Raw genomic sequence first — 21,578 nt, 5'->3', positions numbered from 1 at the left:
GGCCCTGCTCGGGGACCAGGCTCCGTGCTCGGGGACCAGGCTCCGTGCTCAGGGACCAGGCTCCGTGCTCGGGGACCAGGCTCCCTGCTCGGGGACCAGGCTCCGTGCGCCGGGCCATGCTCGGGGACCAGGCTCCCTGCTCAGTGACCAGGCTCCGTGCTCAGGGACCAGGCTCCGTGCTCGGGGACCAGGCTCCGTGCGCTGGGCCATGCTCGGGGACCAGGCTCCCTGCTCAGTGACCAGGCTCCGTGCTCGGGGACCAGGCTCCCTGCTCGGTGGCCAGGCTCCGTGCTCGGGGACCAGGCTCCGTGCGCCGGGCCATGCTCGGGGACCAGGCTCCCTGCTCCGTGACTAGGCTCTGTGCTCGGGGACCAGGCTCCCTGCTCCGTGACCAGGCTCCGTGCTCGGGGACCAGGCTCCCTGCTCGGTGACCAGGCTCCGTGCGCCGGGCCCTGCTCGGGGACCAGGCTCCGTGCTCAGGGCCCTGCTCGGGGGCCAGGTTCCGTGCTCAGGGCCCTGCTCGGGGACCAGGCTCCGTGCTCAGGGCCCTGCTCGGGGACCAGGCTCTGTGCTCAGGGCCCTGCTCGGGGACCAGGCTCCGTGCTCGGGGACCAGGCTCTGTGCTCAGGGCCCTGCTCGGGGACCAGGCTCCGTGCTCGGGGACCAGGCTCTGTGCTCAGGGCCCTGCTCGGGGACCAGGCTCCGTGCTCGGGGACCAGGCTCTGTGCTCAGGGCCCTGCTCGGGGACCAGGCTCCGTGCTCGGGGACCAGGCTCTGTGCTCAGGGCCCTGCTCGGGGACCAGGCTCCGTGCTTGGGGACCAGGCTCCGTGCTCAGGGCCCTGCTCGGGGACCAGGCTCTGTGCTCAGGTCCCTGCTCGGGGACCAGGCTCCGTGCTCGGGGACCAGGCTCTGTGCTCAGGGCCCTGCGCGGGGACCAGGCTCCGTGTGTGGGGACCAGGCTCCGTGCTCGGGGACCAGGCTCCGTGTGTGGGGACCAGGCTCCGTGCTTGGGGACCAGGCTCTGTGCTCAGGGCCCTGCGCGGGGACCAGGCTCTGTGCTCAGGGCCCTGCGCGGGGACCAGGCTCCGTGTGTGGGGACCAGGCTCCGTGCTCGGGGACCAGGCTCCGTGTGTGGGGACCAGGCTCCGTGCTTGGGGACCAGGCTCTGTGCTCAGGGCCCTGCACGGGGACCAGGCTCTGTGCTCAGGGCCCTGCGCGGGGACCAGGCTCCGTGCGCGGGGACCAGGCTCTGTGCTCAGGGCCCTGCGCGGGGACCAGGCTCTGTGCTCGGGGACCAGGCTCTGTGCTCAGGGCCCTGCGCGGGGACCAGGCTCCATGCGCGGGGACCAGGCTCTGTGCTCAGGGCCCTGCGCGGGGACCAGGCTCCGTGCTCGGGGACCAGGCTCTGTGCTCAGGGCCCTGCGCGGGGACCAGGCTCTGTGCTCAGGGCCCTGCGCGGGGACCAGGCTCCGTGCGCGGGGACCAGGCTCTGTGCTCAGGGCCCTGCGCGGGGACCAGGCTCCGTGCGCGGGGACCAGGCTCTGTGCTCAGGGCCCTGCGCGGGGACCAGGCTCCGTGCGCCGCGCCCTGCTCTCAGGTGCCATGGCTGTGACTGTCCATGCAGCTCTGCACAATGAGCCTCTTGCAAGGTGCTAACCCTAACGCAGCCGGTGGGTCAGAGCGCAGGGTTCACGGGCTCTTGGCAGGATGGGCAGGGTCTGCCCCTGAATGCTGAACCCTGGCAAAGGCCCTTCCTGCCGGCTGTGGCCCTTGGGCCCGGAGACGCCCGCTTTGTGATGTACCCAGGGGAGAGCTGGCACCTCTCCTGCCGCCCCTCCCCCCAGCTAGGGTGACAACATGGGGCGGGGGGGGGGGCCTGTGTAACACAAGGGCCCGAAATTGGGACGGGGCATCTCCGGGCTTCACCTCTGGCCTGCTCCTTCCCCAAGGCCCCCGCCCAGCTCCCTCCCCCTCCCCCTCCCCAGCACCGTGTGTGTGGCCATTAGATCTGCCTGGACCCCTTTGCTCCCCTGCAGCTGGGCTGGGCTGGCCCGGAGGATGCGGGCGGCACAGGGGCCTGGCGCTGACCTGGCCTGTGTCTTTCAGAAATGACCCTCCTTTCCTCGCGGCCCACGGCCCTGGAGGAAGCAGCCGGCACAGCTGCCACGGAAAAGCAAAGGATGCTGGAGAAAAGGTCAAAGGTCATTGAGGAGCTCCTGCAGACCGAACGGGATTACATCCGCGACCTGGAGATGTGTGTGGAGCGGATCATGGTGCCTCTGCAGCAGGCGCAGGTGGGGAGCCGCTGCGGAGTCCGGGATCAGAGCAGGGTGCACTGAGTCTCTGACCACGGCACCGGCTGGCTGCTCCGGGGCATGGACCCCAGTGGCAGTCGTGGAATCCCCTGCTCGTGGTGTCGTTTAGCGCTGGCTGTCCTTTCTGCTGTGGCTCAGGATACTTGGACCATTCTCATTAGCCATAGAAATGTCCAGCCCTCTTCTGAGTATTGCCAAGCACTTCCCATCCCCAGTCCAGTGGCAGTGAGTTCCACAGGAGAGGTACCGGTGGGGTAGAGCCGCGTCGGCTTGGAGCTGTTCTGGCTTTGGTGGCCTGAGAGAACACGTCTGCCAGGGGACGATGGATGTGGGGTGCAGCCCCTGAGTGAGGTTTTCCGTTGCTAGCTGCACTGCTCTGGACAGGGGCCTGGAGAGGCGGCTGGGGGGTCGCAGGCATGCCTGGTGGGGGCGGGGGCAGAGTGTGTGGTTGAATGGCTGTGGAGGTAAGTGGCAGAATGTGCTGTGTTGGGGAGCAGGGGTGCATGAGCGAGGTCCCTGTGGGAGCCAGAGGGCATCAATGATCTTTGGTCAGGGAGCAGAGGCTGAGGCTGCTGGGGACTTAAGGAGGTAGATTGGTGGGGTTACTGTAGGGCCAAGCAGGTCAATCCTGCCCACAGACACCCTGCCGCTCCCCCTTCCCCGGCCAATCAGAGTCTGGGGAGCACGGGTGCCCACCAGCTATTCAGAACAGCTGGTGGTTCGGGGATGGGGAGTGCTGGGTTGAGACGGGGGCAGGTTGCTGGGGTGGGACGAGGGCGCGAGGCAGGTTGCTGGGGTGGGACGAGGGCGCGAGGCGGGTTGCTGGGGCAGGACGGGGGCGGGTTGCCGGGGCGGGACGGGAGCACGAGGCGGGTTGCTGGGGTGGGATGGGGGCAGGTTGCTGGGGAGGGATGGGGGCGGGAGGTGGGTTGCCGGGACGGGGGGGGTTGCCGGGACGGGGGCACGGGGCGGGACGGGGGCGGGATGGGGGTAGGTTGCCGAGGCGGGACGGGGGCACGAGGTGGGTTCCTGGGGCGGGACAGGGGTGCGAGGCGGGTTGCCAGGGTGGGACGGGGGCGCGGGGTGGGTTGCTGGGGTGGGACGGGGGCGTGAGGCGGGTTGCCGGGGGTGGGACGGGGGCGTGAGGCGGGTTGCTGGGGTGGGACAGGGGCGGGTTGCCGGGGCGGGATGGGGGCGCGAGGCGAGTTGCCGGGGTGCGAGGCGGGTTGCCGGGGCGGGACAGGGGCGCGAGGTGGGTTCCTGGGGCAGGACAGTGGCGGGTTGCCGGGGCGGGACGGGGGCGCGAGGCGGGTTGCCGGGGCGGGACGGGGGCGCGAGGCGGGTTGCCGGGGCAGGACGGGGGTGCGAGGCGGGTTGCTGGGGTGGGACAGGGGCGAGTTGCCGGGGTGGGACGGGGGCGCGAGGCGGGTTGCCGGGGCGGGACGGGGGCGCGAGGTGGGTTCCTGGGGCGGGACGGGGCAGGTTGCTGGGGGGTGTGAGGCAGGTTGCCGGGGCAGGACAGGGGCAGGTTGCCAGGGCAGGATGGGGGTGCGAGGCGGGCTGCCGGGGCGGGACGGGGGCGCGAGGCGGGCTGCCGGGGCGGGACGGGGGCGCGAGGCGGGTTGCCGGGGCGGGACGGGGGCGCGAGGCGGGTTGCCGTGGGGGTGCCGAGCGGGCTGTGGGGGGACGGTGCGAGGCGGGGGCTGCTCGGGGAGGTGGGGGTGCCTGGGTGGGGTTGCTACGTGGGCTCGGGGGGCCCGGCGGGGCCTGGGCATGCGTGTTTCTCCCAGCTGGAGTCCTCCCTTCTGTCTTTCAGGGGCAGAGCGTGGACTGTGAGGGGCTCTTTGGAAACATGCAGATGGTGATTAGCTTCTCCAAGCAGCTGCTGTGCACCCTGGAGGCTGCGGAGGCCATTGGTATGGGGGGGTGCTCAGCTCACCTGCTGCCTCCCCGCCTTGGCCCTGCTGCCTGTCCCATGCGCAGCCACTGCAGCCAGGCCCTTGCCCCGGGAGAAGGCTCCGTGCCTGCTGGGTCTGTGCACTGGGACATGGGGGTTCCTACATTCCCCCCCCTCACCGCCTCCCGAGGCTCCCTCTGCCCTGAGTCCCCCTGGAAATTCCCTGGCGCACCTCAGGGTGTCCCCACTCTCTGCCCTTCCTCCGGCCCTGGCCGCCTGCCCCTCCCCTCGCTTCCCCGGCTGCCCCAGTGTTCTCCTGCACGCAGGCCAAGGGGTTTGGAGCCGTCAGCGAGCGTGCTCTGACTTGTCTGAAAGCCCCTTGGCAGCTGCCCCCAGCCCGTCCTCGGGCACCCCGCCAGCCCCCTGGCCTGGTCTGGTCCTGGCAAAGCCTCAGGGCTGCTCGGTGCCTGCATCCCTCCTGGCCTTGTGCCTCCTGTGTGGCTGGCTGCCCTGGAGCATTGTGCCAGAGGCAGCTTCTCTGCTCCAGAGACCCCTCTGCCTTGCTGGAGCTCGACTCTCTGGCATCCCCCGAGTTCTCAGGAGCACAGCTCCGTCCCGGTGGCCGGGTCCCATGAGCTGCCTGCGCTTGGAGCCAAGGGCAGGATGGCTGGAGGGGGCCGTGTGGGGCCTGTGGAGCCCAGAGCCATTTTGCCCCACGAGACGTTCTGTTCACCGCTGCCACGCACGGGGTGGCCAGACTCCGCCGGCTTCCGCTGCCTCAGTTTCCCTGCCGCTGGTGCTAGAGGGAGACGCCACTGCACCCTGCGCTGATGGTGAGGGCTGTGTGCCCCCTCTGCCGCCAGTCACAGCGTGGCTACGGGTCCATTGGCACCGCCCACACGCTCTAGGGACGCACGCGCAGTGAGCCAACCCCCCATCGCCGTGGTCACGGCCATCTTGCAGCCGGGAGGGAGGAGGCCGCTGGCTGGCCCAGGGCTGCTTACCCTGGTAGCAGCTGGGGGGGGAAGAAGGTCGATCTGTGCTCTTGACCTCTCTCCATGGCCACGAGCCAGTCCCTGCTGACTCCCCGCCCTCCCCATGTGTGTGAAAACCCTGTTCCGTGTGCTGTGACACTGAGGGAATGGCCAGGCAGGCGGGAGCCGACCATGCTGACTCCCCGCCCTCCCCATGTGTGTGAAAACCCCGTTCCGTGTGCTGTGACACCGAGGGAATGGCCAGGCAGGCGGGAGCCGACCCTGCTGACTCCCCGCCCTGCCCATGTGTGTGAAAACCCCGTTCCGTGTGCTGTGACACCGAGGGAATGGCCAGGCAGGCGGGAGCCGACCCTGCTGACTCCCCGCCCTCCCCATGTGTGTGAAAACCCCGTTCCGTGTGCTGTGACACCGAGGGAATGGCCAGGCAGGCGGGAGCCGACCCTGCTGCCCGCACTGCAGCGTGGACCGCTCTCCGGCTCGCCCCACGTGGCTGCTTCTGCCTCTGCTGTGCCTCCTGTAACCCAGCTTGCCGGCTCTGGGCCACGCGCTAAGCAGGGCATTGGCAGCAGTGCCAGCGGGCGGAGACGCAGGAGGAGGTCCCGGGGGCCTGTGCAGGGGAGCACATAGCTCTGAGCATCTCGCCAGGCCAGGCCCGGTGCTGGGCACAACTCAGGCTGGGCCGTGCTCCGCTCCGCAGGGCCGGCGTTCCTGGAGCACCGGGCCGGGCTGGAGGAGGTGTACAAAGTGTATTGCCAGAACCACGATGAGGCCATTGCGCTGCTGGAGGCCTACGAGAAGGACGAGAGGGTCCAGAAACACCTGCTGGACTCCCTGGAGAGCCTGAGGTGAGAGCCTGCCCCGCCCCGCCCCACCTCTTTCCCTCTGCCCCTCATCCTGAGCACTGCTGAGCCGGGAGCCGCCTTCCTGCCCCTTCAGCAGACTCCCCTGCCCCCGCAAGAGCAGCCAGGCGGGGCCAGACCCAAGGGCCATCCAGCCCAGTGTCCATCTGCCCACAGTGGCCAGAGCCAGCTGCCCCAGAGGGAGGGAACACAACAGGGAATCATCAAGCGACCCCTCCCATCGCCCATTCCCAGCCTCTGACAGGCCAGGGGCACCCTCCCCGCCCATCCTGGCTACCAGCCATGGATGGACCCAACCTCCATTCTCTTTCTTGAACCCTGTTCAAGTCCCGGTCCTCAGAACCTCCTGTGGCGAGGAGTTCCGCAGGCCGACATGTGCTTGGAGGCTTTAGCAGAAGAGAGGGCCCCTGGCCTCAACCTGCCATCTCCCCCTCCTGCCTTAGGCAGGGCATCTGCAGGGCCCTGCCAGTAACAGGGCTACAGAGAACAGCACGTCTGGGGAGGGCCTGGCTGACACTCAGGACCTGGCTCAGGGTCACGAAAGGCTAATGGGCCCTGGTCTGGGCTCTGGGGCAGAGCAGGCAGCTGGCTCCCAGCATCGCTGCAGGGCAGAGGTGGTGGCTGCTGGAGCCAACACCTGATTGTCCCATTAACTAGCTGCCTCTCTCTGCTTTTCCACCCTCCGCGGCCCTGCAGGAGCCTGTACAGGGAGTGGTAAGTGCCCCTCGCCCTTACTCACTGCATGCCTGGCCCTGCCCCCTCCCAGCACTAACCCCTCCTGCCCGAGGCGTGTGCGGGAATCGAGTGGTGCTGCCTGGAGCCGGGGAGGGGCGGGGCTTTGTGCCCACAGTTTGCAGGGGGGGGGGTTGTGCCCAGGGTTTGCGGCTGGGCCGGGGGGGGGGCTTTGTGCCCAGGGTTTGCGGCTGGGCCGGGGGGGGGGCTTTGTGCCCAGGGTTTCCAGCAGAGCCGGGACCGGGCCCGGGCATGTCGAGTGCAGACAATTCTCACAGACTCAGTCCGAAGTTCGGGTCCAGGTCTGGGCTCCAGGATGCAGGGCAGGGAGATGGTGGGGTCAGGACTGAGGCAAGAGAGGGACCTGGGGGTGGATGCCTGGGGCTCTAGGAGCCTGGGGAGGAGGGCGGGAGTCACTGGGGTGCGGGAGTCACTGGGGTGCGTGCTGGCGCCCGGGCGAGCTGGCTGGGGGTGGATGCCTGGGGCTCTAGGAGCCTGGGGAGGGGTGCGGGAGGCACTGGGGTGCGTGCCTGGCGCCCGGGCGAGCTGGCTGGGGGTGGATGCCTGGGGCTCTAGGAGCCTGGGGAGGGGTGCGGGAGTCACTGGGGTGCGTGCCTGGTGCTCGGGCGAGCTGGCTCGGGGTGGATGCCTGGGGCTCTAGGAGCCTGGGGAGGGGTGCGGGAGTCACTGGGGTGCGTGCCTGGCGCTCGGGCGAGCTGGCTGGGGGTGGATGCCTGGGGCTCTAGGAGCCTGGGGAGGGGGGTGGGTGTCACTGATGTGCGGGAGTCACTGGGGTGCGTGCCTGGCGCCCGGGCGAGCTGGCTGGGGGTGGATGCCTGGGGCTCTAGGAGCCTGGGGAGGGGTGCGGGAGTCACTGGGGTGCGTGCCTGGCGCCCGGGCGAGCTGGCTGGGGGTGGATGCCTGGGGCTCTAGGAGCCTGGGGAGGGGTGTGGGAGTCACTGGGGTGCGTGCCTGGTGCTCGGGCGAGCTGGCTGGGGGTGGATGCCTGGGGCTCGAGGAGCCTGGGGAGGGGTGCGGGAGTCACTGGGGTGCGTGCCTGGCGCCTGGGTGAGCTGGCTGGGGGTGGATGCCTGGGGCTCTAGGAGCCTGGGGAGGGGGGCGGGAGTCACTGGGGTGCGGGAGTCACTGGGGTGTGGGAGTCACTAGGGGTGCGGGAGTCACTGGGGTGCGTGCCTGGCGCCCGGGCGAGCTGGCTGGGGGTGGATGCCTGGGGCTCGAGGAGCCTGGGGAGGGGTGCGGGAGTCACTGGGGTGCAGGAGTCACTGGGGTGTGGGAGTCACTAGGGCTGCGGGAGTCACTGGGGTGCGTGCCTGGCGCCCGGGCGAGCTGGCTGGGGGTGGATGCCTGGGGCTCTAGGAGCCTGGGGAGGGGTGCGGGAGTCACTGGGGTGCGTGCCTGGCGCCCGGGCGAGCTGGCTGGGGGTGGATGCCTGGGGCTCTAGGAGCCTGGGGAGGGGTGTGGGAGTCACTGGGGTGCGTGCCTGGTGCTCGGGCGAGCTGGCTGGGGGTGGATGCCTGGGGCTCGAGGAGCCTGGGGAGGGGTGCGGGAGTCACTGGGGTGCGTGCCTGGCGCCTGGGCGAGCTGGCTGGGGGTGGATGCCTGGGGCTCTAGGAGCCTGGGGAGGGGGGCGGGAGTCACTGGGGTGCGGGAGTCACTGGGGTGTGGGAGTCACTAGGGGTGCGGGAGTCACTGGGGTGCGTGCCTGGCGCCCGGGCGAGCTGGCTGGGGGTGGATGCCTGGGGCTCTAGGAGCCTGGGGAGGGGTGCAGGAGTCACTGGGGTGCGTGCCTGGCGCCCGGGCAAGCTGGCTGGGGGTGGATGCCTGGGGCTCTAGGAGCCTGGGGAGGGGGGCGGGAGTCACTGATGTGCGGGAGACACTGGGGTGCGTGCCTGGCACTCGGGCGAGCTGGCTGGGGGTGGATGCCTGGGGCTCTAGGAGCCTGGGGAGGAGGGCGGGAGTCACTGGGGTGCGGGAGTCACTGGGGTGCGTGCTGGCGCCCGGGCGAGCTGGCTGGGGGTGGATGCCTGGGGCTCTAGGAGCCTGGGGAGGGGTGCGGGAGTCACTGGGGTGCGTGCCTGGCGCCCGGGCGAGCTGGCTGGGGGTGGATGCCTGGGGCTCTAGGAGCCTGGGGAGGGGTGCGGGAGTCACTGGGGTGCGTGCCTGGTGCTCGGGCGAGCTGGCTCGGGGTGGATGCCTGGGGCTCTAGGAGCCTGGGGAGGGGTGCGGGAGTCACTGGGGTGCGTGCCTGGCGCTCGGGCGAGCTGGCTGGGGGTGGATGCCTGGGGCTCTAGGAGCCTGGGGAGGGGGGTGGGTGTCACTGATGTGCGGGAGTCACTGGGGTGCGTGCTGGCGCCCGGGCGAGCTGGCTGGGGGTGGATGCCTGGGGCTCTAGGAGCCTGGGGAGGGGGGCGGGAGTCACTGGGGTGCGTTCCTGGCGCCCGGGCGAGCTGGCTGGGGGAGGCGCCGTTGCGTGGCGCTGGATTGAAGCTCGGTGCGTCTCTTTCCTGCTCGTTGCCAAGGGGCTGCACAAACTACATCAACCTGGGCTCCTTCCTCATCAAGCCGGTGCAGAGGGTGATGCGCTACCCGCTGCTGTTGATGGAGCTGCTGAGCGCCACGCCCGACTCGCACCCTGACCATGCCCCCCTGGCCGCTGCTGTCCTCGCAGCCAAGGAGATAAACGGCAACATCAACGAGCACAAGCGCCGCAAGGACCTGGGTGAGCACCGAGGGCGTGTGGCAGCGAGCTGCCGTGGAACGGATGTGACAGCAGGGCTCCAGGGCAGGGTGGGAAGGGGAAGGAGGGGGCGGTGCCGTGGCCGGGCGGAGGGCAGGAGGGAGGGGAAGGACGACTGAGCGGTGCCGTGGCCGGGAGGAGGGCAGGTGGGAGGTGAAGGAGGGGTTGGTGCCGTGGCCAGGAGGCGGGCAGGTGGGAGGGGAAGGACGACTGGGCGGGGCCGTGGCCGGGCGGAGGGCAGGTGGGAGGGGAAGGACGGCTGGGCGGGGCCATGGCCGGGCGGGGTGGAGGTCTGGGGTCTGGAGAGAGGCAGCGCCGGGCTCAGTCTCGTGGCGCAGGGAGGGGTCTCGGAGAGGCAGCGCCGGGCTCAGTCTCGTGGCGCAGGGAGGGGTCTGGAGAGAGGCAGCGCCGGGCTCAGTCTCGTGGGCGCAGGGAGGGGTCTGGAGAGAGGCAGCGCCGGGCTCAGTCTCGTGGCGCGGGGAGGGGTCCGGAGAGAGGCAGCGCCGGGCTCAGTCTCGTGGCGCGGGGAGGGGTCCGGAGAGAGGCAGCGCCGGGCTCAGTCTCGTGGCGCAGGGAGGGGTCTGGAGAGAGGCAGCGCCGAGGCTCAGTCTCGTGGCACAGGGAGGGGTCTGGAGAGAGGCAGCGCCGGGCTCAGTCTCGTGGCGCGGGGAGGGGTCCGGAGAGAGGCAGCGCCGGGCTCAGTCTCGTGGCGCGGGGAGGGGTCTGGAGAGAGGCAGCCCCGGGGCTCAGTATCGTGGCGCGGGGAGGGGTCCGGAGAGAGGCAGCGCCGGGCTCAGTCTCGTGGCGCGGGGAGGGTTCTGGAGAGAGGCAGCGCCGGGCTCAGTCTCGTGGTGCGGGGAGGGGTCCGGAGAGAGGCAGCGCCGGGCTCAGTCTCGTGGCGCGGGGAGGGGTCTGGAGAGAGGCAGCGCCGGGCTCAGTCTCGTGGCGCGGGGAGGGGTCTGGAGAGAGGCAGCGCCGGGCTCAGTCTCGTGGCGCGGGGAGGGGTCTGGAGAGAGGCAGCGCCGGGGCTCAGTCTCGTGGCGCGGGGAGGGGTCCGGAGAGAGGCAGCGCCGGGACTCAGTCTCGTGGCGCAGGGAGGGGTCCGGAGAGAGGCAGCGCCGGGGCTCAGTCTCGTGGCGCAGGGAGGGGTCTGGAGAGAGGCAGCGCCGGGGCTCAGTCTCGTGGCGCAGGGAGGGGTCCGGAGAGAGGCAGCGCCGGGCTCAGTCTCGTGGCGCAGGGCGGGGTCTGGAGAGAGGCAGCCCCGGGCTCAGTCTCGTGGCGCGGGGAGGGGTCCGGAGAGAGGCAGCGCCGGGGCTCAGTCTCGTGGCGCAGGGAGGGGTCTGGAGAGAGGCAGCGCCGGGGCTCAGTCTCGTGGCGCAGGGAGGGGTCTGGAGAGAGGCAGCGCCGGGGCTCAGTCTCGTGGCGCAGGGAGGGGTCTGGAGAGAGGCAGCGCCGGGGCTCAGTCTCGTGGCGCAGGGAGGGGTCTGGAGAGAGGCAGCGCCGGGGCTCAGTCTCGTGGCGCAGGGAGGGGTCTGGAGAGAGGCAGCGCCGGGCTCAGTCTCGTGGCGCAGGGAGGGGTCTGGAGAGAGGCAGCGCCGGGCTCAGTCTCGTGGCGCAGGGCGGGGTCTGGAGAGAGGCAGCCCCGGGCTCAGTCTCGTGGCGCAGGGAGGGGTCTGGAGAGAGGCAGCGCCGGGCTCAGTTTCGTGGCGCAGGGAGGGGTCTGGAGAGAGGCAGCGCCGGGCTCAGTCTCGTGGTGCAGGGAGGGGTCTGGAGAGAGGCAGCGCCGGGGCTCAGTCTCGTGGCGCAGGGAGGGGTCCGGAGAGAGGCAGCGCCGGGCTCAGTCTCGTGGCGCAGGGAGGGGTCTGGAGAGAGGCAGCGCCGGGCTCAGTCTCGTGGCGCGGGGAGGGGTCCGGAGAGAGGCAGCGCCGGGGCTCAGTCTCGTGGCGCAGGGAGGGGTCTGGAGAGAGGCAGCGCCGGGGCTCAGTCTCGTGGCGCGGGGAGGGGTCCGGAGAGAGGCAGCGCCGGGGCTCAGTTTCGTGGCGCAGGGAGGGGTCTGGAGAGAGGCAGCGCCGGGGCTCAGTCTCGTGGCGCAGGGAGGGGTCTGGAGAGAGGCAGCGCCGGGGCTCAGTCTCGTGGCGCAGGGAAGGGTCTGGAGAGAGGCAGCGCCGGGGCTCAGTCTCGTGGCGCGGGGAGGGGTCCGGAGAGAGGCAGCGCCGGGGCTCAGTCTCGTGGCGCGGGGAGGGGTCTGGAGAGAGGCAGCGCCGGGGCTCAGTCTCGTGGCGCGGGGAGGGGTCCGGAGAGAGGCAGCGCCGGGCTCAGTCTCGTGGCGCAGGGAGGGGTGTGGAGAGAGGCAGCGCCGGGGCTCAGTTTCGTGGCGCAGGGAGGGGTCTGGAGAGAGGCAGCGCCGGGGCTCAGTCTCGTGGCGCAGGGAGGGGTCTGGAGAGAGGCAGCGCCGGGGCTCAGTCTCGTGGCGCGGGGAGGGGTCCGGAGAGAGGCAGCGCCGGGCTCAGTCTCGTGGCGCAGGGAGGCGTCTGGAGAGAGGCAGCGCCGGGCTCAGTCTCGTGGCGCAGGGAGGGGTCTGGAGAGAGGCAGCGCCGGGCTCAGTCTCGTGGCGCAGGGAGGGGTCCGGAGAGAGGCAGCGCCGGGGCTCAGTCTCGTGGCGCAGGGAGGGGTCTGGAGAGAGGCAGCGCCGGGCTCAGTCTCGTGGCGCAGGGAGGGGTGTGGAGAGAGGCAGCGCCGGGCTCAGTCTCGTGGCGCAGGGAGGGGTGTGGAGAGAGGCAGCGCCGGGCTCAGTCTCGTGGCGCAGGGAGGGGTGTGGAGAGAGGCAGCGCCGGGCTCAGTCTCGTGGCGCAGGGAGGGGTGTGGAGAGAGGCAGCCCCGGGCTCAGTCTCGTGGCGCAGGGAGGGGTCCGGAGAGAGGCAGCGCCGGGGCTCAGTCTCGTGGCTCAGGGCGGGGTCTGGAGAGAGGCAGCGCCGGGCTCAGTCTCGTGGCGCAGGGAGGGGTCCGGAGAGAGGCAGCGCCGGGCTCAGTCTCGTGGCGCAGGGAGGGGTCCGGAGAGAGGCAGCGCCGGGCTCAGTCTCGTGGCGCAGGGAGGGGTCTGGAGAGAGGCAGCGCCGGGCTCAGTCTCGTGGCGCAGGGAGGGGTCTGGAGAGAGGCAGCGCCGGGCTCAGTCTCGTGGCGCAGGGAGGGGTCCGGAGAGAGGCAGCGCCGGGCTCAGTCTCGTGGCGCAGGGAGGGGTCCGGAGAGAGGCAGCGCCGGGCTCAGTCTCGTGGCGCAGGGAGGGGTCTGGAGAGAGGCAGCGCCGGGCTCAGTCTCGTGGCGCAGGGAGGGGTCTGGAGAGAGGCAGCGCCGGGGCTCAGTCTCGTGGCGCGGGGAGGGGTCTGGAGAGAGGCAGGGCCGGGGCTCAGTCTCGTGGCGCGGGGAGGGGTCTGGAGAGAGGCAGCGCCGAGCTCAGTCTCGTGGCGCAGGGAGGGGTCTGGAGAGAGGCAGCGCCGGGCTCAGTCTCGTGGCGCAGGGAGGGGTCTGGAGAGAGGCAGTGCCGGGCTCAGTCTCGTGGCGCAGGGAGGGGTGTGGAGAGAGGCAGTGCCGGGCTCAGTCTCGTGGCGCAGGGAGGGGTGTGGAGAGAGGCAGCGCCGGGCTCAGTCTCGTGGCGCAGGGAGGGGTCTGGAGAGAGGCAGCGCCGGGGCTCAGTCTCGTGGCGCGGGGAGGGGTCTGGAGAGAGGCAGTGCCGGGGCTCAGTCTCGTGGCGCAGGGAGGGGTCTGGAGAGAGGCAGCGCCGGGCTCAGTTTCGTGGCGCAGGGAGGGGTCCGGAGAGAGGCAGCGCCGGGGCTCAGTCTCGTGGCGCAGGGAGGGGTGTGGAGAGAGGCAGCCCCGGGCTCAGTCTCGTGGCGCAGGGAGGGGTCTGGAGAGAGGCAGCGCCGGGGCTCAGTCTCGTGGCGCAGGGAGGGGTCTGGAGAGAGGCAGCGCCGGGGCTCAGTTTCGTGGCGCAGGGAGGGGTCCGGAGAGAGGCAGCGCCGGGGCTCAGTCTCGTGGCGCAGGGAGGGGTCTGGGAGAGGCAGCGCCGGGCTCAGTCTCGTGGCGCGGGGAGGGGTCTGGAGAGAGGCAGCGCCGGGGCTCAGTCTCGTGGCGCGGGGAGGGGTCCGGAGAGAGGCAGCGCCGGGCTCAGTCTCGTGGCGCAGGGAGGGGTGTGGAGAGAGGCAGCGCCGGGGCTCAGTTTCGTGGCGCAGGGAGGGGTCTGGAGAGAGGCAGCGCCGGGGCTCAGTCTCGTGGCGCAGGGAGGGGTCTGGAGAGAGGCAGCGCCGGGGCTCAGTCTCGTGGCGCGGGGAGGGGTCCGGAGAGAGGCAGCGCCGGGCTCAGTCTCGTGGCGCAGGGAGGCGTCTGGAGAGAGGCAGCGCCGGGCTCAGTCTCGTGGCGCAGGGAGGGGTCTGGAGAGAGGCAGCGCCGGGCTCAGTCTCGTGGCGCAGGGAGGGGTCCGGAGAGAGGCAGCGCCGGGGCTCAGTCTCGTGGCGCAGGGAGGGGTCTGGAGAGAGGCAGCGCCGGGCTCAGTCTCGTGGCGCAGGGAGGGGTGTGGAGAGAGGCAGCGCCGGGCTCAGTCTCGTGGCGCAGGGAGGGGTGTGGAGAGAGGCAGCGCCGGGCTCAGTCTCGTGGCGCAGGGAGGGGTGTGGAGAGAGGCAGCGCCGGGCTCAGTCTCGTGGCGCAGGGAGGGGTGTGGAGAGAGGCAGCCCCGGGCTCAGTCTCGTGGCGCAGGGAGGGGTCCGGAGAGAGGCAGCGCCGGGGCTCAGTCTCGTGGCTCAGGGCGGGGTCTGGAGAGAGGCAGCGCCGGGCTCAGTCTCGTGGCGCAGGGAGGGGTCCGGAGAGAGGCAGCGCCGGGCTCAGTCTCGTGGCGCAGGGAGGGGTCCGGAGAGAGGCAGCGCCGGGCTCAGTCTCGTGGCGCAGGGAGGGGTCTGGAGAGAGGCAGCGCCGGGCTCAGTCTCGTGGCGCAGGGAGGGGTCCGGAGAGAGGCAGCGCCGGGCTCAGTCTCGTGGCGCAGGGAGGGGTCCGGAGAGAGGCAGCGCCGGGCTCAGTCTCGTGGCGCAGGGAGGGGTCCGGAGAGAGGCAGCGCCGGGCTCAGTCTCGTGGCGCAGGGAGGGGTCTGGAGAGAGGCAGCGCCGGGGCTCAGTCTCGTGGCGCGGGGAGGGGTCTGGAGAGAGGCAGGGCCGGGGCTCAGTCTCGTGGCGCGGGGAGGGGTCTGGAGAGAGGCAGCGCCGAGCTCAGTCTCGTGGCGCAGGGAGGGGTCTGGAGAGAGGCAGCGCCGGGCTCAGTCTCGTGGCGCAGGGAGGGGTCTGGAGAGAGGCAGTGCCGGGCTCAGTCTCGTGGCGCAGGGAGGGGTGTGGAGAGAGGCAGTGCCGGGCTCAGTCTCGTGGCGCAGGGAGGGGTGTGGAGAGAGGCAGCGCCGGGCTCAGTCTCGTGGCGCAGGGAGGGGTCTGGAGAGAGGCAGCGCCGGGGCTCAGTCTCGTGGCGCGGGGAGGGGTCTGGAGAGAGGCAGTGCCGGGGCTCAGTCTCGTGGCGCAGGGAGGGGTCTGGAGAGAGGCAGCGCCGGGCTCAGTTTCGTGGCGCAGGGAGGGGTCCGGAGAGAGGCAGCGCCGGGGCTCAGTCTCGTGGCGCAGGGAGGGGTGTGGAGAGAGGCAGCCCCGGGCTCAGTCTCGTGGCGCAGGGAGGGGTCTGGAGAGAGGCAGCGCCGGGGCTCAGTCTCGTGGCGCAGGGAGGGGTCTGGAGAGAGGCAGCGCCGGGGCTCAGTTTCGTGGCGCAGGGAGGGGTCCGGAGAGAGGCAGCGCCGGGGCTCAGTCTCGTGGCGCAGGGAGGGGTCTGGGAGAGGCAGCGCCGGGCTCAGTCTCGTGGCGCAGGGAGGGGTCTGGAGAGAGGCAGCGCCGGGGCTCAGTCTCGTGGCGCAGGGAGGGGTCTGGAGAGAGGCAGCGCCGGGCTCAGTCTCGTGGCGCAGGGAGGGGTGTGGAGAGAGGCAGCGCCGGGCTCAGTCTCGTGGCGCAGGGAGGGGTGTGGAGAGAGGCAGCGCCGGGCTCAGTTTCGTGGCGCAGGGAGGGGTCCGGAGAGAGGCAGCGCCGGGCTCAGTCTCGTGGCGCAGGGAGGGGTCTGGGAGAGGCAGCGCCGGGCTCAGTCTCGTGGCGCAGGGAGGGGTCAGTCTCGTGGTGCAGGGAGGGGTCTGGAGAGAGGCAGCGCCGGGCTCAGTTTCGTGGCGCAGGGAGGGGTCCGGAGAGAGGCAGCGCCGGGGCTCAGTCTCGTGGCGCAGGGAGGGGTCTGGGAGAGGCAGCGCCGGGCTCAGTCTCGTGGCGCAGGGAGGGGTCAGTCTCGTGGTGCAGGGAGGGGTCTGGAGAGAGGCAGCGCCGGGCTCAGTCTCGTGGCGCAGGGAGGGGTCTGGAGAGAGGCAGCGCCGGGCTCAGTCTCGTGGCGCAGGGAGGGGTCTGGGAGAGGCAGCGCCGGGCTCAGTCTCGTGGCGCAGGGAGGGGTCAGTCTCGTGGTGCAGGGAGGGGTCTGGAGAGAGGCAGCGCCGGGCTCAGTCTCGTGGCACAGGGAGGGGTCTGGAGAGAGGCAGCGCCGGGCTCAGTCTCGTGGCGCGGGGAGGGGTCTGGAGAGAGGCAGCGCCGGGCTCAGTCTCGTGGCGCAGGGAGGGGTCTGGAGAGAGGTAGCGCCGGGCTCAGTCTCGTGGCGCAGGGAGGGGTCTGGAGAGAGGCAGCGCCGGGCTCAGTCTCGTGGCGCAGGGAGGGGTCTGGGAGAGGCAGTGCCGTGCTCAGTCTCGTGGCGCGGGGAGGGGTCTGGAGAGAGGCAGCGCCGGGCTCAGTCTCGTGGCGCGGGGAGGGGTCTGGAGAGAGGCAGCGCCGGGCTCAGTCTCGTGGCGCGGGGAGGGGTCTGGAGAGAGGCAGCGCCGGGCTCAGTCTCGTGGCGCAGGGAGGGGTCTGGGAGAGGCAGCGCCGGGGCTCAGTCTCGTGGCGCGGGGAGGGGTCTGGAGAGAGGCAGCGCCGGGCTCAGTCTCGTGGCGCAGGGAGGGGTCTGGGAGAGGCAGTGCCGGGGCTCAGTCTCGTGGCGCGGGGAGGGGTCTGGAGAGAGGCAGCGCCGGGCTCAGTCTCGTGGCGCAGGGAGGGGTCCGGAGAGAGGCAGCGCCGGGCTCAGTCTCGTGGCGCGGGGAGGGGTCTGGAGAGAGGCAGCGCCGGGCTCAGTCTCGTGGCGCAGGGAGGGGTCCGGAGAGAGGCAGCGCCGGGCTCAGTCTCGTGGCGCAGGGAGGGGTCTGGAGAGAGGCAGCGCCGGGCTCAGTCTCGTGGCGCAGGGAGGGGTCTGGGAGAGGCAGCGCCGGGCTCAGTCTCGTGGCGCGGGGCCGTTGCCGCGTGTGGCTCTGACTCCCGGTGCTCCCGCCCCAGTGCTGAAGTACCGCAAGGGGGACGAGGACAGCCTCATGGAGAAGATCTCGAAGCTCAACTTCCACTCCATCATCAAGAAATCCAACCGTGTCAGCAGCCACCTCAAGCAGCTCACGGGCTTGGCCCCCCAGGTGAGCCGTCAGGCCGCGGGAGCAGAGGGAAGCGGGTCCCGCGGGCCTTCCCCGCTGGCGGTGCCCCCTGCGGCTCGCCTGGGGATCCCGAACCGGCGCGCAAGGGGGGCTGGCAGAGCCTGGGCCTCTGTCGTCCCAGGGCTTCTGCCTCCGAGGCAGCCAGGGCCCAGCCCCTCCCCTCGCTGCCCGGGGGCTGCCCTGCCCAGGCCTGTCTCTGCTCTGTGCCCCGTGGATAGTCGGGGCTGGGCCTTGAGCCACTCTCTGTCCCAGCTGAAGGACGAGGCCTTTGAGGAGACGGAGAAGAATTTCCGGATGCAGGAGCGGCTGATCAAATCCTTCATCCGCGACCTTTCCCTCTACCTGCAGCACGTCCGGGTGAGTCCCCACGCCACTGGCGGCCGGGGGGGAGCCGCACTCGGGGCGGGGCCTGGTCTCGGGGCGCTGGCTGAGCGGGGGGGCTCTGGCCAGCCCTCAGCAGCAGGGGCCGTGCGCTCACTGCTGTGTCCCTGGCCTAGGAGTCGGCCTGTGGGAAGGTGCAGGCAGCCGCAAGCATGTGGGAGCTGTGCAGGCGGCAGGGCAGCGGGGATCTGGAGCAGCTCCAGAACGTGCACCAGCTCATCAGCGACCAGCTCTTCTCCAGCTTCGTGAGTGAGCCTGCTCCCGCGGGCCCTGCGGGGAACGTGGCCCTGACAGCGCAGCTTCCGGCACGTCCTCTGCAGAGAGCCAGCTGGGCGGGGGGCCTGCTGCTTGGAGCTGCAGGAGGCTGTGGGGCCGGGTGGGAGGCTGGGTTCTACTAGCTAGTCACAGGCAAAACGTAACCGACGGAGAGTTATGGTAACAGAGGGGGATTTAGGGTGAAACGTGGGGTGTGAGCCGCGGGGGGGAGGGTTTCGGGTGAAACGTGGGGTGTGAGCCGCGGGGGGGAGGGTTTTGGGTGAAGTGGGGGTGTGAGCCGGGGGGGAGGGTTTCGGGTGAAACGTGGGGTGTGAGCGGGAGGGGAGGGTTTTGGGTGAAGTGGGGGTGTGAGCCGGGGGGGGGAGGGTTTCGGGTGAAACGTGGGGTGTGAGCCGCGGGGGGGAGGGTTTCGGGTGAAGCGGGGGGTGTGAGCCGGGGGGGAGGGTTTCGGGTGAAGCGGGGGGTGTGAGCCGGGGGGGAGGGTTTCGGGTGAAGTGGGGGGTGTGAGCCGCGGGGGGGAGGGTTTCGGGTGAAACGTGGGGTGTGAGCCGGGGGGGAGGGTTTCGGGTGAAGCGGGGGGTGTGAGCCGGGGGGGGGAGGGTTTCGGGTGAAGCGGGGGGTGTGAGCCGGGGGGGGAGGGTTTCGGGTGAAGCAGGGGGTGTGAGCCGGAGGGGGAGGGTTTCGGGTGAAACGTGGGGTGTGAGCGGGAGGGGAGGGTTTTGGGTGAAGTGGGGGTGTGAGCCGCGGGGGGGAGGGTTTCGGGTGAAGCGGGGGGTGTGAGCCGCGGGGGGGAGGGTTTCGGGTGAAACGTGGGGTGTGAGCCGGGGGGGAGGGTTTCGGGTGAAGCGGGGGGTGTGAGCCGGGGGGGGGAGGGTTTCGGGTGAAGCGGGGGGTGTGAGCCGGGGGGGGAGGGTTTCGGGTGAAACGTGGGGTGTGAGCCGGGGGGGGGGAGGGTTTCGGGTGAAGCAGGGGGTGTGAGCCGGAGGGGGAGGGTTTCGGGTGAAGCGGGTGTTTGACACTGCTGACAAAGGGGTGCCTAGCATGCAGTCTTACCCTGTGGGGGATTGACCCTCCCCCCACCCGGCCCCTCGGGCACCACCCAGAAAGCGCGCCAGGCCGCTCTGCATGTACCTGGGAGAGAGGGAAGATTCGGGGGTCGGGGTGACCAGGAGGGATCCGACGACGCTGCGGGAGGCTGATGGACCCCGACTCTCAGTGCACGGCTCGTGCCCCCGAGAGGACTCCGCTGTCGCGGGGGCACAGCGAGGAGCCCTGCACTGGGACGCATGCAGCTAGCGGGGTAAATCCAAGAGCCGTCTGCCCGGGCAGAGCAGGCAGCAGGGGGCTGCCCCTCACCGCCTCTCGTTTCCGTCTTCCAGAGAGAGAGGGCGGAGCGGCTGGTGATCGCCCCTCTCAGCCAGCTGCTGAGCATGTTCTCGGGGCCACACAAGCTGGTGCAGAAGCGCTTCGACAAGCTCCTGGACTTCCACAACTGCACGGAGCGGGCGGAGAAGCTGAAGGACAAGCGGACGCTGGAGGAGCTGCAGTCGGCTCGCAACAACTACGAGGCGCTGAACGCCCAGCTGCTGGACGAGCTGCCCGCCTTCCAGCGCTGCGCCAAGGAGCTGTTTGCCAGCTGCCTGCGGGGCTATGCCAGGGCCCACTGCCACTTCGTGCACCTGGCCCTGGGGCAGCTGCGGCCCCTGCTGTCGGTGAGTGCCCACCGCCCGGCCTGGCAGGGGAGAGCAGCTGCTCCTGCCTCGTGGCGTCAGCTGCCAGGGGAGCTTCTGCTGCCGGAAGCTTGTCCCCTTGTGTGCAGCGGCTGCCGTCGCGTCAGATTCTGGCCTCCCCTCAAGGCTGCGCCTGTCGGCTCCCCTGCTCCAAGTGGCTGGGGCTGCTGGATCGGCAGGACTCCCCTCTGTCTGGGTGGGCACCGCGGGGGAGGTGAGGGAGGCCCCGCCCCGCCCCACCCCACCTTAGGGACCCGCTCAGGGCGAGGGGCAGTTCCGTGCCTGGCTCAGGCCTTGCGCTGAGATCCTAGACCAGCCTCTGGCTTGTCTCCTGAGCTCCCCTATGGCTGCTGGGTCTCTGGGATTGCGCAGCTCTGCTGACGTTGGCTTCCTGCCTCTGCCCCTTTGCCAGCTGCTGCGGGTGGCCGGCAGGGAAGGGAACCTCATCACCATCTTCCAAGAGGAGCACAGCCGAGTCCTCCAGCAGCTCCAGGCCTTCACCTTCTTCCCGGAGGCCCAGGCGGCTGCCAAGAGACCCTTGGAGAGGAGGAGCATGGAGCGCCAGTCTGCCAGGCGGCAGCCGCTCCTGGGCCTGGTGAGTCCCCTCCACCTTGGTTCAGGGGCTGGGCCTGGGGAGCCCGGCAGGGCCTTCTCATGGATTCCATGTTCCCCTCCAGCCCAGCTACATGCTGCAGTCGGGTGAGCTCCGAGCCGCCCTCCTGGCCAGGTACCCCCCGGAGAAACTCTTCCAGGCCGAGCGCAATGTCAATGCCGCGCAGGACCTGGACGTCTCGCTGCTGGAGGGGGATCTCGTGGGGGTGCTCAAGAAGAAGGACCCCATGGGCAGCCAGAACCGCTGGCTCATTGACAATGGAGGTAGGTGGGTTCGCGCCTCCAGCAAACCGTAATCCGGGGGAGGTGCCCTCTTGGGCCTGTCTCCTGTGCTCTCCCCTTCATCTCTGACCCGCCCCTCCCTTCTCTGCAGTGACCAAAGGCTTCGTGTACAGCTCCTTCCTGAAGCCCTACAACCCCCGGCGCAGCCACTCCGATGTCTCGGTGGGCAGCCACTCCTCCAGTGAGTCTGAACACGGGAGCTCCTTCAACCCCAGCGGCACGACCGGCACCTTCACCCAGCCATCTCCGCAGGGTGCCGCTCAGGGGGGTCCCTGCTGCCCTCTGGGGACCCCCCCTGAGCCAGACGCCAGCGCCTCTGATAGAACGGGGCCTGGGGAGTCCAGCCTTGCGCCAGCTCACCCACACTCCAGTCCTGAGCCGAGCGGCAGCTCCCACACCCGCAGTGGGCTTCTCAGGCCGGCCCCTTCCGTGGACGACAGAGACTCTGGGCTGGAGAGCAGCGAGTCTGAGGGCAACCAGGTAAGCGCCCCGGGGTGGGGCTGCAGGCCACACCCTTGGCTGAGCAAAGGCCGCCCCTCGGGAAGGAGTGCTAGCATAGGGAGCCAGGGTTGGTCTCTCGCTCCCGTCCCTTGTGAGGAGCATGGGAGAAGGGTGGACTGGTCTCTGCAGCGCAGGGCAGCAGGGAAACGCCTGCCCTCAGCACCAGCCCTTCGCCGTACTGCGTGTAGTGAGCAGGGCAAGGCCCGGGGAGCGATGCCCTAGAATTCCTCCAGGGGTCAACCAGCATGTGGCCACGGGGGACCCAGTGGCCAGAGGGTGCTCAGGTTGCCAGGAAGCCTTAGACAGGGTCCCTCACCGAAGTGAGCTGCCAGGGGCTAAGAGTCTTTCGTGGGTCAGTAACAGGCTAACAGACGGTGGAGAGAGGTAACTAGCGGGGTCCCCCAAGGTCTGTCCTGGCACCCATCCTATGCAGCCCATTCATAAACCATCTGGAGAAAGGGTTATCGGGGAGGTGGCGCAATGTGCCGATGATCCCAACCTGCTCACGATAGCAAAGTCCAAAGCAGGCTGTGAAGTGCCGCAAAGGGATCTCACAACACTTGAGTGACAGGCCGCGCAACGGCAGGTGAAATTCAGTATTGGTACGTGAAAGGTCACGGGCGCTGGGAAGCAAGCTCCAGAGCAGCCATCGAGTGACGGGTTTAAATGAGCTGTTACTGCTC

General features: G+C 70.5%; 1 protein-coding gene across 6 annotated transcripts in view; it reads left to right on the top strand.

Annotated features, from left to right (window-relative positions):
• DNMBP (dynamin binding protein) overlaps positions 1–21,578 on the top strand; it is an 88,302-nt gene that overhangs the window by 63,140 nt on the left and 3,584 nt on the right. For 5 of the 6 annotated variants that reach the window (XM_075934443.2, XM_075934444.2, XM_075934446.2 and 2 more), the window contains 12 exons: positions 2,108–2,295; positions 4,133–4,232; positions 5,906–6,053; positions 6,765–6,782; positions 9,341–9,540; positions 16,965–17,095; positions 17,366–17,470; positions 17,611–17,739; positions 19,150–19,482; positions 19,913–20,095; positions 20,178–20,376; positions 20,486–20,874. In XM_075934443.2, coding sequence (XP_075790558.2) covers positions 2,108–2,295; positions 4,133–4,232; positions 5,906–6,053; positions 6,765–6,782; positions 9,341–9,540; positions 16,965–17,095; positions 17,366–17,470; positions 17,611–17,739; positions 19,150–19,482; positions 19,913–20,095; positions 20,178–20,376; positions 20,486–20,874 — 2,123 coding nt within the window. The remainder of the gene's footprint in view (positions 1–2,107; positions 2,296–4,132; positions 4,233–5,905; positions 6,054–6,764; positions 6,783–9,340; positions 9,541–16,964; positions 17,096–17,365; positions 17,471–17,610; positions 17,740–19,149; positions 19,483–19,912; positions 20,096–20,177; positions 20,377–20,485; positions 20,875–21,578) is intronic. The other variant, XM_075934445.2, reaches the window with a different exon arrangement.

Source organism: Pelodiscus sinensis, chromosome 8, assembly GCF_052426305.1.
Source record: "Pelodiscus sinensis isolate ZL-2025 chromosome 8, ASM5242630v1, whole genome shotgun sequence".
NCBI classification, from domain to species: domain Eukaryota; kingdom Metazoa; phylum Chordata; order Testudines; family Trionychidae; genus Pelodiscus; species Pelodiscus sinensis.
The sequence above is the reverse complement of the archived record's forward strand: the minus strand, read 5'-3'. Positions and strand labels throughout refer to the sequence as shown.